Genomic DNA, 13221 nt, shown 5'->3' with positions numbered 1-13221 from the left:
GCTTTTCTGTTTCAATATCAACTATCGATTTTTCCGTTTCCTTGTACTCATCCTTTCGAAACAAGGAACCTGCATTAAATTCGACGTCCTGACTAAAAATGATTTTCCATGAAACCCGAACATACAATATGTATCCTTTCACACTATCACCATAGTTGACAAAAGTACACTTCTTAGTCCTTTGGTCTAGCTTATCTTTCTCATTTAACGGTACATGAGAGTAGGCATCAAAACCAAATATGCGCAACCCTGAGTAATCAACTGCCTAACCACTCCATACTTCATCTGGAATTTTGCAATCAATGGGTGTAGATGGGGATTGATTTACTAAATAGCAAGTTGTAAAGACGACCTCAACCCATAGCTTCTTGTACAACCCAGAGTTACTATACTTTGGGCTCTTTCTAAAATAGTTTGGTTCATACATTCAGCCACACCATTATGCTCTGTATTGTGCCTCACTATTCCCTCATTCTTACGATATTGATTAAATTCTTTCAAAGCATATTAACTGCCCTTATCTGCCCTCAGAATTTTCACCTTCAGCTCTGTCTGATTTTTCAACCATTACCTTCCAGACTTTGAAAGTGGAGAAAACATTGGATTTATGTTTCATGAAATAAAACTTTTTTAGAGATGTTTTCAATAAATGTAACAAAATGCCCTTTACTAACATGTTTCTCGGTTTTAAAGCTTAACCTTGATTGTAAAAAGGTTTTTGCTCCACTGTGCTTTCATAACAATGACTGCTCCCTTTGAAACTTCCAGCCAGGACACCTTCATAACCGGCGAATTTGCACCCGAGTGCATCTAGAGCTCCTAGAGAGATTGAATTCTTCTTCATATTCGGAACATGTCTCACATCGGTAAGAGTATGCTTCACCCCATCAAACATTCTGATGCGAACCGATTCAATTTCAATCATTGTACAGGCATGATCATTGCCCATAAGAATCAGGCCATAATCATATTCGTTATATAGTGAACCAACTTCGATGAGGACACATATGGTACGATGCCCCCGTATCTAAAATCCACTTGTGATAGAAGTGACCAACCTTGGACACTGACAACACGTCACCACCACCCGATCATGCACTAGATTCCGCTAAATTGGTTTCCTTCGGCGAATCATTTGGTGTTTTTCTCCTTCTGGGTTTTGGGATATGGACAGTCCTTCATATGTCCCATCCTCTGACAGTTCCAACACTTCAACTTGCCCTTGCCCTTTGACTTGGATCTAAATCACGATTTGCCCTTCTCTCGCACAGACTGTCTTCCTCGAGCAAACAATGTGTCCATAGAGGTACCTTCACCTCCGCTCTTTTTTCTTCTTAATTGCTTCGACTGAAGGGCTGAGATAATGGTACCGACGTCCAATGTATTCCTACCATAGCATAGAGTATCAATTAGGGTTTTGTCTTCTTCATCGATTTTCACCTACACGCTTGTCAACTTGCACAACAATTTACTGAAGAAGTTAATGTGCTTAGAGAGATCCGACCCTTCCGCTCTCTTCAGAATATAAAGTTGTCTCTTTAGAAATACACGATTGGAGAGCGACTTCGTCATGTAGATGCTCTCCATCTTCGACCATAACCTTGCGGTAGTCGTTTCATTGATGACATTATAAAGGACTTCATTGGCCAAGCACAATTGTATTGTGCTATTTGCCCTTTGATCAAGTTCATCCCAATTCTCTTCCTTCATAGTATCAGGACGATGCGCTTTCCCAAGGAGTGTCTGCTACAACCCTTGCTGAATTAGAAGGGCTTTCATCTTCAACCTTCATAATTTAAAATTGTTTTTACTTGTGAACTTCTCTGTCTTGAACTTCACATTCGATGCCATGTCTACAGATTCAATCTAATACCCCAACAAAAGTCCATGCTCTGATACCACTTGTTGTGTGTAGACAACCCCTTGTTGGGCGCGGAAGCAACCTAGATTCAAATCAAATAAGCAATAAAGAAACAAAAATTTAAGCAAACATAGATAACACAGAGATTTTTATGTGGAAAACTCATGTGAGAAAAAACCACGGCGCCAAGCGATGATCAATCCACTATTCAGAAAGTTACAAGAGATGGAACAACTTACAAATGAAAAATCCTAGCTTTTCCCCTTCAATACCCTTGATTTGGCTCTTCCATTCTAACCCTAATTGTAATTACAAGGTTACTTATATAGCCTCGTACAAGATTAGGAAACAAAACCCACACGCAGTCCGATTGGTTGGATCGACATTCCTCGATTGGACTGAGTGTCAAACCGAAATCACGCAAAACATCACAACAAGCAAAGGGTCTAATTTGAGAATTTTCAGTTGAACCGACTAAGGCTCCAGCGTATCGAAAATGTCCAAAAGTGGGCAACATGCAATCTGAGATTTCACCCGTAACTCAGTCGAACCGATGATTAATTCAGTTGAACCTGTAAACATAGCAAAAACAATGAAGGCTTTGAGGAAAATGATTCTCCTTTACTTTTCTGTATTTGAGACAACCTTGAAGGGTTGAATTTATGGAGTTCTACAATGACTATACAAGGTAAAATGATAAATACAAAATCTTCTATTTATACATTGTCTATCTATAGAATCGGCTATACAAGGCAAAGCATGTGGCTTGTCTAAAAGAACCAATGCAGGACATCTCTGCGCACCAAATTAAAGGCACTTGATCAATAGGTGGCAGCACCTACAACACGGAGGCCCCTGATTGAGAAGCTTAAGAGGAGATTATTGGGATGCGGCCCCCCAAAGATAGACCAACGCAGGGCCAGACAACAGGGTCGGATGCAACAGACAGTAGGGCCTGACAGGGTTGTGCGCAGCAGACAGCAGGGCCGGACGCAGGGCCAGATGCAGGGCCCGACGCAGCAGATAGCAGGGTCGGACAGGGCTGTGCGCAGCCTGGGGATGATCGAACGAGCCTGGGGTGCGATCGGACGGGCCTGGGGGTGGTTGGATGGAGCTGTTGACGCAGCAGGATTGTATGCAGGGACGTGTAGCAGGTGCGTGCACGGGATCGTGCGCAAGGGACGTGTAGCAGCGGCGTGCGGACAGGCCTCGGACAGAGCTTGGTGCGGACAGAGCTTGGGACGATCGGACGAGCTTCTTGAGGGCCGGATCTGACAGAGGAGGAGCTGGATCTAACAGGGGAGTGCTGGATCTGACAGATGGTGGTGCCGGTGATGAAGAAGATGCTAGATTAGGATCGGTATTGCTCTGATACCATGTAAACAAAGCAAAAACAATGAAGGCTTTAAGGAAAATGATTCTCCTTTGCTTTTTTGTATTTGAGACAACCCTGAAGGGTTGAATTTATAGAGTTCTACAACGACTATACAAGGTAAAATGATAAATACAAAATCTTCTATTTATACATTGTCTATCTATAGAATTGGCTATACAAGGCAAAGCATGTGGCCTGTCTAAAAGAACCAATGCAGGACATCTCTGCGCACCAAATTAAAGGCACTTGATCAATAGGTGGCAGCACCTACAACATGGAGGCCCCTGATTGAGAAGCTTAAGAGGAGATTAGCTGTGTGGAAAAAGAATTATCTATCTTTTGGGGCTCGCATGCCAATAATCAAGGCTGCATTGTCCAACCTTCCTGTTTATTTCCTCTTCCTTGTTCAAAATCCCTTCAATTGTTGCCAGGAAGAAAGAAAAGATGCAAAGAGATTTTCCTTGGGAGGGTAGAAGTGAACAGAAAAAAGTAAGTCTGGTGAAATGGAGAGGTCTAGAAGCACAAATAAAATGGTGGGTTAGGATGCATTAGAGAAAGAAACTGGAGTTTCTTTGCAAATGGTGGTGGTGCTTTGATTCTGAAGAAGAGTTTTTGTGGGAAAAATTATAGAAGATAATATATCCTCGATAATACGGGATGGGTCCATGCTACTCAACTAGAAGGGCAAAGTCCGAGATTTGGAGTGCCATTTCCAATATGGTAGGCTGCAACAAGGTGTATGGAAGCCTGCTAAGGGATGAAACTAGCTTCAAAGTCAGTTGCAGCAACAGGGATAGGCTTTGCAAAGACACTTGTGTGGGGGCAAACCTCCCTTGTTGAGAAGCACTAGGATCTTTACATGGTGGCAGTGCACAAAAATATCTGTAAAAGACAACATTGCGATGATAGGCGGCAAGCTCATTTGGGACATCAAATTTTGGAAGAAATTTGAAACACAAGGAAATTCCTGGTTTCGTTGAGCTCATAAATACCTTGGATCAGTTCATGGCCCTTGGTAAAGGTGAAAACTCAAAAGTATGGAAGTGGTAGCCCTCAGGCAAGTTCATAGCAAAACCTTTCTTTTAGAAGCTAATGAAGTCTATGGAGGACCATTTTTCTGGCTTCTTTTGGTCCAATACTAATCAATGTTGTCAAATGGCATAAGGGATCCTGTGCGATCGCTTATCCTATCGCATAAGCGATCGCACAGTTTTTTTTTTTTTTCCTGAAAATTTTAAAAGTAAATAAAAATAAATATATAAATCAAGAAAAATGTGCGATCACTTTCGACAACATTGCTCCTGATCCCCCGTGTGTTGCAACATTCATATGGACAATGGCCAAAGGTAAAATCCTCACAATGAACAATCTCCAAAAGAGAGGGATCTGAACAGATGCATGATGTGTAAAAAGGATGGGGAATCAGTGAATCTAATGCAGGGGCATTTTCACACCGGGCTCGAGTGGGATTGCCTGTAGGATGCAGGGACACACTCGGGGTGGGTGACCCATGTGATTTAGGGCCCACGGGGGAGGTCTCGTGTTTGAAACTCCTGACTTGGGGTGATTAATGCGCATTTCGAAAGGGCTCGAGTGGGGTAACTTGTGGGATGTGGGGACACACTTGGGGTGGGCGGCCCATGTGATTTGGGGCCCACGAAGGGGGTTTGGCTGAGGTCCTAACCCATGAGATGTGGGGCCTGGGCTATGAGATAAAGGGATTAATTCGCCATACTCTAACAGTTCGAACTTTTAGAGCAAGTGCTTAATTGTCCTGCATCAGAATCACTTGCTGATACACCTGTCTCTTTTCAAGCTCTCCGTGGTATGGATTTTTCAACTTTTGGAATTGCTTGGCCCCTAGGAGGTTGGCTTCTTGACCTCCCTGCTAGCTGGAAGGCCCCCCTATTCAAGCAGAGAGGAAGACTTCTTTGGAATCTCCTTTTGATGGCTTTATGTTGGGCAGTTGATTGGAGCATAATAGGTGCATTTTCAATGATATAGAAGGGTCCCTGAGCACCATAGCAGGAAGTATAAAAGGGAAACTTCTCACATGGGCCTCTAACCATAAGCATTTAACAGCATTGCTATTGAGGATATCGTTAGCAACTGGAATTGGATTCAGTGGAGCAAGCCTAGGAAAATGTCTGTAGCAAAGTCGAAGATCAAGGAAGGTACCACTATCAGAAGATGATGTCTTGTAGTGTCATATGTTGAAGGTTGAGCTTGAAAAGAATATGAAATAAGAAGAAACTAAATGGTGTCAGAGATCTAGGTAAGTTCGGTTAACTAAAGGCAGAAAAAATTTTCTTCCATGACATCCTTGGAAATGCTTAAATAAGGCTGGTGGGGAGAGCAACCTCACAAAAATCTACACCGATTCTTGAATACTCCATGGAATTTCATTATTTAACTTCCTAGAGTTCTCAAATTGTCGTCTGGATCATATAGTTAGTACAACAAATGACCTCAAAAGAACCTGCTTGATCCATCGAAACTAGAAAATGAAAATGAATTTTTTATTTTTTTATTTTTTGAAATTTTCTCTAGATCTGGTTTTAAAAAATAGCATAAGAAACTTATAAAAAAAATCTTCAAAAATCACCATTATGCTTCTAAAATCATGATCTAATCAGAAGCCATGGTTGTTTTTTCCTTTAATGTGACCGCCAGTCATACAATGCTTATGTCATCCATACAGCTGATGATGTCAACAGTGGCCCACACCTTGCGTGCCTTAGAATAAGCTCTGATACTGAGTTGAGACAAGTGGATGGGGAGATTTTAGGGATTAAGATTAGGTAGGAATAGGAGAAAGAAGCAAAAAAGAAGCAAGAAAGAGGAGAAAGGAGATATTAGGATTATATTAGTCTTGTTACGCTGGTAATAAATCTTATTAATAATAAAAGGAGTATAATACTCCACAAGACTACACAATATACATGATCAAGGTATTCCATAATGGTCACAGTGGCTATAACGGCGACCACTGTCACCTTTACAATATAGGTCGTAATGGCTGTTACGGCCCCCTTAACGGCCGTTACGGTCTCTTTTTTAATTGAAACAAAAAAAAACCTGAAAAACCTATATATACCGTGTAATGTTGAAAACAAAATTCGAAAAACCTGTATCTAGCGTGTAATAGACCATTACGGGGTTGTTACGGCCTTTACAAGGGGTGTAATGGGCCTTTAACAACGGTTACAAGTTATTATTATTATTTTTTCATAACGGCTGTTACGGCTGTTATGACCCTGTAATGTGTAATGGTTGCCACCGTCACCTTTACGGCACACCATGTACATGATATATAAAGGAGAATAAATGAAAATGATATGATATTCCATGACTACATAAATATTTGTACGATGACAAGGAGCACCAGTGGACAATCACCGAGTAGATAACGCCTTTATCTTATTATTTTCATATGGGCCTTGATGTTACATGAGTAATGCATCGAACAAAACAGCACTCTTGCAATGAATATGCCTGTTAATTGTTTAAGTATGACATTCACAATTGCCTATGCCAAGTATAAAAGCTGAGTTTGAGAGCACTAAACTATCCGCATTGTTTTTCGTGGATTTTTTTTTTTTCCCTCAAATATTCGGCTGACTGTCAGCTATGCGAGTGGTACCTATTTTTGAGTTCCAATAACCATGCGGAACTTATTATTTCCTTTTGTCATGTAGTCAGTCGGATTGCCTCTATTTCTGTGATCATTAGAAGATTTCAAATTTGAGATCTATTTCCACTGCAGATTTCAAAAGCTATTTGAAGTTACATCCAATCAAAGAACTTCCATGCTGATGCTTCAAATCTTTTGTTTCTTGTCAACACTTCTATGCTTAATAATATGAACATATCGGATGCAGTTTCTAGACTGCTTATAATTTTAAATCACATACAAGCTGAACTTCAAGAAACATGAAAGCTCTAATTTAGTCTTTTCTCATACAAGACCAATCAGTTCAGGTTTTCTTTTTATTAATTTATCAGGAGATATTTTTTTTTGTCTTTTTTATTTTTTATTTTTTTTAAAGGTAACAGAAATGTTATTAAGATGAGATATAAAAGAGGGAAAAGCCCAAGAAACAGGGGAAAGGGTTGGGGAGGAGCCATCCCAAAGCCCGCACATACACCCAATTACATCAGAGATAACTAATCACTCAACACATCCTCCCTCTTACATAAATTGAGCTCAGCCACCCAGAGGTAACTTTTACCCTTGGTTCAGGAAGGAACGGTCTCACTATACTCTGCTTTGGTGTTAAAGGTATGGTTATTCCACTCTTTCTACAATGACCATAAATTGAGCAAAAAAGAGAGACAATAAAACCTTATTACTTCGACCGGCATTTCCCTTGACCCAAGCATCAATCAAATCTCTCATAGTACTAGACATCACCTGACCCGTGACAAAGAGATTTAGAAAATCTGTCCAAAAGTTCAGGTTAATCATTCTTCTTTTCCACAAATTGTCAATGGTTAGAATCATGTTCGTCACCACTAGCCATCCAAACGCAAGTATGCAACCACCCCAGGATGGCCGTGCCAAACAAGACTCTCTGGCCTCTAGGAAGAAATAAGGGAGGATTCACCACAGAGATCCATAGAAAGATTTGACAGAGAACATCTCAGAAGTATGATTGCAGCACCTTTTTTGCTGAGAAGAAGAGGGGGGGAATTCCCCGTTTGATTGGCCAGGGAAAAAATTTCCATCATTTCATTTCCCTTTGGATTGCCGTGGAATTGAGGAGACCATGCCAAGCTGCCACTCATCAAACTGAAGCACTGGGCCATCATTGGCCAATGATAGGAGACCAATGCAAAAGAACTGGTATAGTACTACTGACAGAGACGAGTTCCAACTCCAATTTCTTCCCAAAATCTAATTATGATGCCATCTTCCACCTCTAACACCATCCTACCCACAACACCATTGATCCTGCTGGTCTTAGCCTTCCGAATCCCTGATGCCTCATAAAGCAAGGAAAGAAGTGTAAGCCATCCTCCAGGGTGAACCCCGTATTTGGAGGCAATCCACTTCCGGAAAACTGTTGTCTTCTGCACTGAAATTCCAAAGCTACTTACGTTGCAATGCTTAACTCATGATTCTTAGATCTTTGATACCCATACCTCCAATACTGCTGAGATTGGCAAACTTCAGGCCACCCCACCAGATGAATCTTTTTCGTTTCTACCTTACCACACCACAGAAAGTCCCTTTGACATTTTTCCAGTAGGATTAATGACCTCAACAAGACATTCGAGATGGAACATGAAATAGTGTCAAATTTGTGAGAGTGGCTTTGATGAGAGTTATATGACTTCTCAAAGATATTCTTACAATTCTGCACATTATGAAGCAAACTAACTTTCCCACCTTTAGTTTGCAAAATGGTAATTTGTAGGAATGTTAATCTTATTTCTTTATAATAATTTCTATACTGTAGACCGTTGCCTACCATATAAAAGCAAACTTATTTTCAGAGGTCTGGTAGTCATAAACACGTGTAGAAGGCAGCCATCTGCATGCAACCACGTGCCAACATGACATGCTGGATTGATACCTAGGCCTTCCATCCATCAGGTGGGTCCCACTCCTACCATGTAGATGCCCTAGCCCAAAAATCAGAGCAGTCCAATCATCAGGTATATCTACAGTTATGAAATTGATGGATGCCTAAGAAACTTTGCCAACTTTTATGTAGTCGTCTGTATTAATCTAATACTGTGGGGTGACATGATGAATGGACTGGCCTTCTTTGTGCCAAGGTTTCTACACTGTGGAACCCACCTAATGAACACTTCGGATTTTGCACCCACATGTAGATGGGCTACCTTATACACATGTATAGGATTAGCAAAGACCTAATTATCGGGCTGGGGACTGAAAAAGTACCTTGATGACTCTATCAGTTTCTCTGAAGCTTAAGAAAGACAACCATGAATGGAAAAATAAAATCCCAGAAGGGAGAAATCTTGGTCATAGTATGAGTTGAATTGTCTTTGTAGGGGTTACAACGATTGCAGGAGGGAAGTGGAGCAGAGTAGGGGGACATGTTGATGGACCGAGTGAAGATGCGAAATTTTCTAACGATTTTGAGGTGGTTTACATTGGAAGCAGCTGCTCTCTTCTGATTGTAGACAGAGGAAACCAAGCAATACGTGAGATTCAGCTCCATTTTGATGACTGTGCCTACCAATATGGATCTGGTTTTCCTCTAGGTATTCCATAACTGATTTTGTTAGACATGATTTCTTAATATCTATTTTTGTTGGGATTGGAGATGACAAAGTGGTATGTCTAAACTGCTTTTGCAGGGATTGCAGTGCTTGTTGCAGCGGGGTTCTTTGGTTACATGCTTGCATTGCTGCAACGGAGAGTGGGTACCATTGTTTCATCTCAAAATGTGAGTACTCTATGCTCCGTTCTTGTTTGGGTTTGACTGTGAGGCCATTTTCCAACATTTCTTTGTTGGTGTTCACTCGTACATGTGCCATATGCTCATCCTTACCTTGAATTAGTAGCCATCAAATGCAAAATTGGACAGAAGAAGGATTGCGATTCAAAGTCGATGATTATCATTCATCATCATCATAGTCTTGTCTCCATTTGATGCAAATTTATATATAGTAGCAGAGGGAGTTTTGGATCTGTATTAGGACACATGCTGAAAGAGGAACTCCTAAGGGGAACTCATATGGTGCCCTAAGAGAGCTTTCTGCACAAGTCTTAGGTGTCCCATTCACTAGGTTTTGCACCAGTAGGCCCCACGGTGATCCATGTCCAACTATCTGTACCTTTTTTTAAAGTTCTTTCAAGTTGCAACTAGGGTTTACGATGGAATGGTCTCTGATATGCAGGGAATTCCTGACAATGGTTAAGAGTGAAGAATCCCATCCTGCACCTAGCTTGGTAGCTGAGCTGGTTAGTGTACCCGTGGTTGGTATGACCTGAGATCGAGTCTTTCCTTCGATATTTTGTAAGGCCGTGGCCCCAGCACCCTATCAGAATAGTGGCATTGAAATTTAGACAAAATATAGAAACCACCTTCTAAAGGGCTTTTGGGGAAGTTCTTGATCCAACCGCCGGGTTCGGTGAAGTGGGTTGTGTTAGCCAATCACAATAAATTTTTTTTTTTTTGGTGGGGGGGGGGGGGGAGAGAGGGTGTTTAAAATGCTTATGGGGTCAGTGGAAACTCAAGCAAAGAAGAGAACACATGCTTTATTGAAGGATTTTTAAGATTCTTCTAACACTATAAGATGCTGGCATAAGGATGGCTTTTCATATAGTTGAGCGGATATAAGATGTACATGAGATATTGACGAGTGTGCTATCTCTTTTGATCTTGTTCACGGGAACCCAACAGTTTCATCTTCTTCAAAGCATGGGTTAAAAACTTGAAACTTGAAATCTCTACTTGATTTGATGGTCTGAGGAGTTGAATATGTCAGTTTATGTATTCTCTAGTTTAATACTGTCTCAATAATGCTTAATATTCGACATATATAAATATTCAACTTCCATTGTGTTTTTTCAAGTTTTCCTGGGTTTTGTTGAGTTGACCAAGTAGACCGAGTCATGCTCAAATCAAGGGCTTTTTTTTTTTAAAAATTAACCCTCTGTGTGAACTCTGCCACAGAGGATCTATGTTTTGGACGTATACTTTTGGCTGGTGCTTCCGTTCGCCTCGTGTATTTTTTAATGTAAAGTACTAAAGCTACCATTGCCTCAACCCTGGTTGTAAACTTGGAATTTGCATGTCTCCATTCATCAGGGCTAGTTCAAAATTTTTGGATTAGTAATAATACCTCCACAAAACAGAAATGGAAGACAAGTCCTTTCTTATGATCCTAAACCTATGAGCTAATCTTTTGATGCAATGCAATGTCTTCTACACTATCCTTATTTACATCTAAGCCATAACTCTTATGGGGCCCATGATGTGGACAGTCTGGAGAGTCGCCATCATCTAAGAAGTCGTAGAAGCTCACGTAGTTGTCTAGCCCTTGTTTTCATCTCCTTCCAAAGATGAAAGATATTTGATTCTAAAATCTGTATCTGATTCATTAAACAAGAAAATAAAAAAGAAAAAGAAAAGAATCGCTGCAGAATCTTCATGCTGATTGAAGTTCTTTTCTGTTTTTGCTTATCTTCTGTCAGTATACATGTTCTTCATGACCCATGGTCTTCTTCATAATGAATCAAATTTCACAAAATCTTCATATACTTCGTTCTTAAGCGACAAAATCATCAATGTTTATTGTAGACAGAATCATGGCATTTGAGAATTCTGTATTCTAAGTCTCTGTTTGGATAGAAAATCTTCTGCCATCAAATTTTCTTATAATCAGGTTTGGACAGGAAATCTTCTGCAATCAGATTTCCTTATAATCAGTTTTGGACAGACCCTGCCACTGCATCAGATTTGGTTTGTTGATATGCAGAGCTTTCCCCTGCAAATCACAAGCTGAATCTCATGTGGCCGATGAGGGGGCCATCAAAATCCTGATAATAAGGAAATCTTAATTACAGAAGATCACTTGTCTGAACAAAGCCTTACTTGCAAGGACACAAGTCATGAATGACCCCTCCATTTTTATTTTATTTTTCCTGTTTTGCTCTCTTACAGGAACCTGTAACTCCTGCAAAGCAAAACATCCCTCCCAGTCCATATCAAAAGCCACCAAAATCATCAGTCCGACCGCCACTAATTCCGACCGATGACAAACTGTTGAAACAAGAAGAAGGATTTTTTGCATCCCTCGGGAGGCCTTTTGCCAACGCCGGTTCATCCATAATGGCTATTGTCGGTGGATTTTTTTCAAGTTTCAGAAAGCTGCAGAACAATCAACATGAGCACCAGTATCAGCATCAGCGATGGCCAAATGATTGGCCGATGCAAGACAGTTTCGTCATACCAGACGAGGATGAGCCGCCCTCTCTGGAGACAAGGACTCCAACCCCACGGAAAACGTATGCATTCATGTCCAAGGACTCTGAGAAAACCAGCCAATTCCGGCTTGGGCGGTCCTACTATAACGGGTGGGACAGTGATTCTCAAAAGCAGCAACCATATCAGCAACAGCATCATCGTCGACATTACTCGACTGGGCCGCACACATACTATGAGCAGAGCTGTGAGACGACCAACGAAATTGTGTTTGGAGCAGTTCAAGAGCAGGATGGGAGACGGGGGAAGGTGGAGATTAAGCCTTTGGATTATGGAGATCCTGTATATGATCATCACAACATGCAAACTGGCATAAATTACATGGGTTTCACCCATCAGTATTGATTACTACATGAAAAAGAACAAAAAGAAAAGAAAATTGTTGGGTGCGGGATATATCTTTTTTTTTGCGCCTTGGAAATTCAGGTAAAAGAAGCATCAATATGGTTTACTTGAGGAAAGGAATGGAATGTATGCATTAGGAAAAGCAGCTTATGCTTTGATCCCTCTTGGCTTTGTGTGAGGATTTTGTGTTTTGAAATTTACTGCAGTTTTGATTTAATGAGCTCATTTCTTCCTTAAGCTCCACAGCATTCTTTCTTGCAATCTTTCCATGCAATAAAATCAGTAGTTGTACTTGCAAAACGAAAAGATTAAAAGAAGAAGAAGAAAAGATAGAAAGACTGGAAAGTTGCTCCATGAAAACATAATCAATATCTTGTCTTCTTGGGTATGGGTCCCTGGAAATACATAGAAATAGTTTCATATTGAAAACTAATTCAAGCAAGAGAGACTTTTCTAATTTGTTTGTAAAAGCTAGCGTGCAAATTCAAGGATTGCTCTGCGGAATAAGATCATTGTGCTTATGACTAGTTCTGCATCAAAGGTCGAAAGGCCTTGGTGCAGTGACTCTTCAGTGGAATGTGCCTGTGATATGGCTGACAAAGTGAATGTGCCTGTGATATGGCTGAAAAGGTTCACTTTGTACAGAACTACCTGCAAGATGTTCGTGGGAAATC

General features: G+C 40.7%; 1 protein-coding gene across 2 annotated transcripts in view; it reads left to right on the top strand.

The window, feature by feature from the left end:
• The window catches only part of LOC131255504 (uncharacterized), a 38553-nt gene extending 25769 nt beyond the window's left edge, over nt 1-12784 (top strand). For both annotated transcript variants that reach the window (XM_058256245.1, XM_058256244.1), the window contains exons 5-7: nt 9261-9473; nt 9570-9658; nt 11882-12784. In XM_058256245.1, the coding sequence (XP_058112228.1) occupies nt 9261-9473; nt 9570-9658; nt 11882-12547 (968 nt within the window). In that variant the 3' untranslated portion in view covers nt 12548-12784. The remainder of the gene's footprint in view (nt 1-9260; nt 9474-9569; nt 9659-11881) is intronic.
• The last annotated feature ends 437 nt before the right edge of the window (nt 12785-13221 follow it).

Source organism: Magnolia sinica, chromosome 9, assembly GCF_029962835.1.
Source record: "Magnolia sinica isolate HGM2019 chromosome 9, MsV1, whole genome shotgun sequence".
Lineage (NCBI taxonomy): Eukaryota > Viridiplantae > Streptophyta > Magnoliopsida > Magnoliales > Magnoliaceae > Magnolia > Magnolia sinica.
The sequence above is the reverse complement of the archived record's forward strand: the minus strand, read 5'-3'. Positions and strand labels throughout refer to the sequence as shown.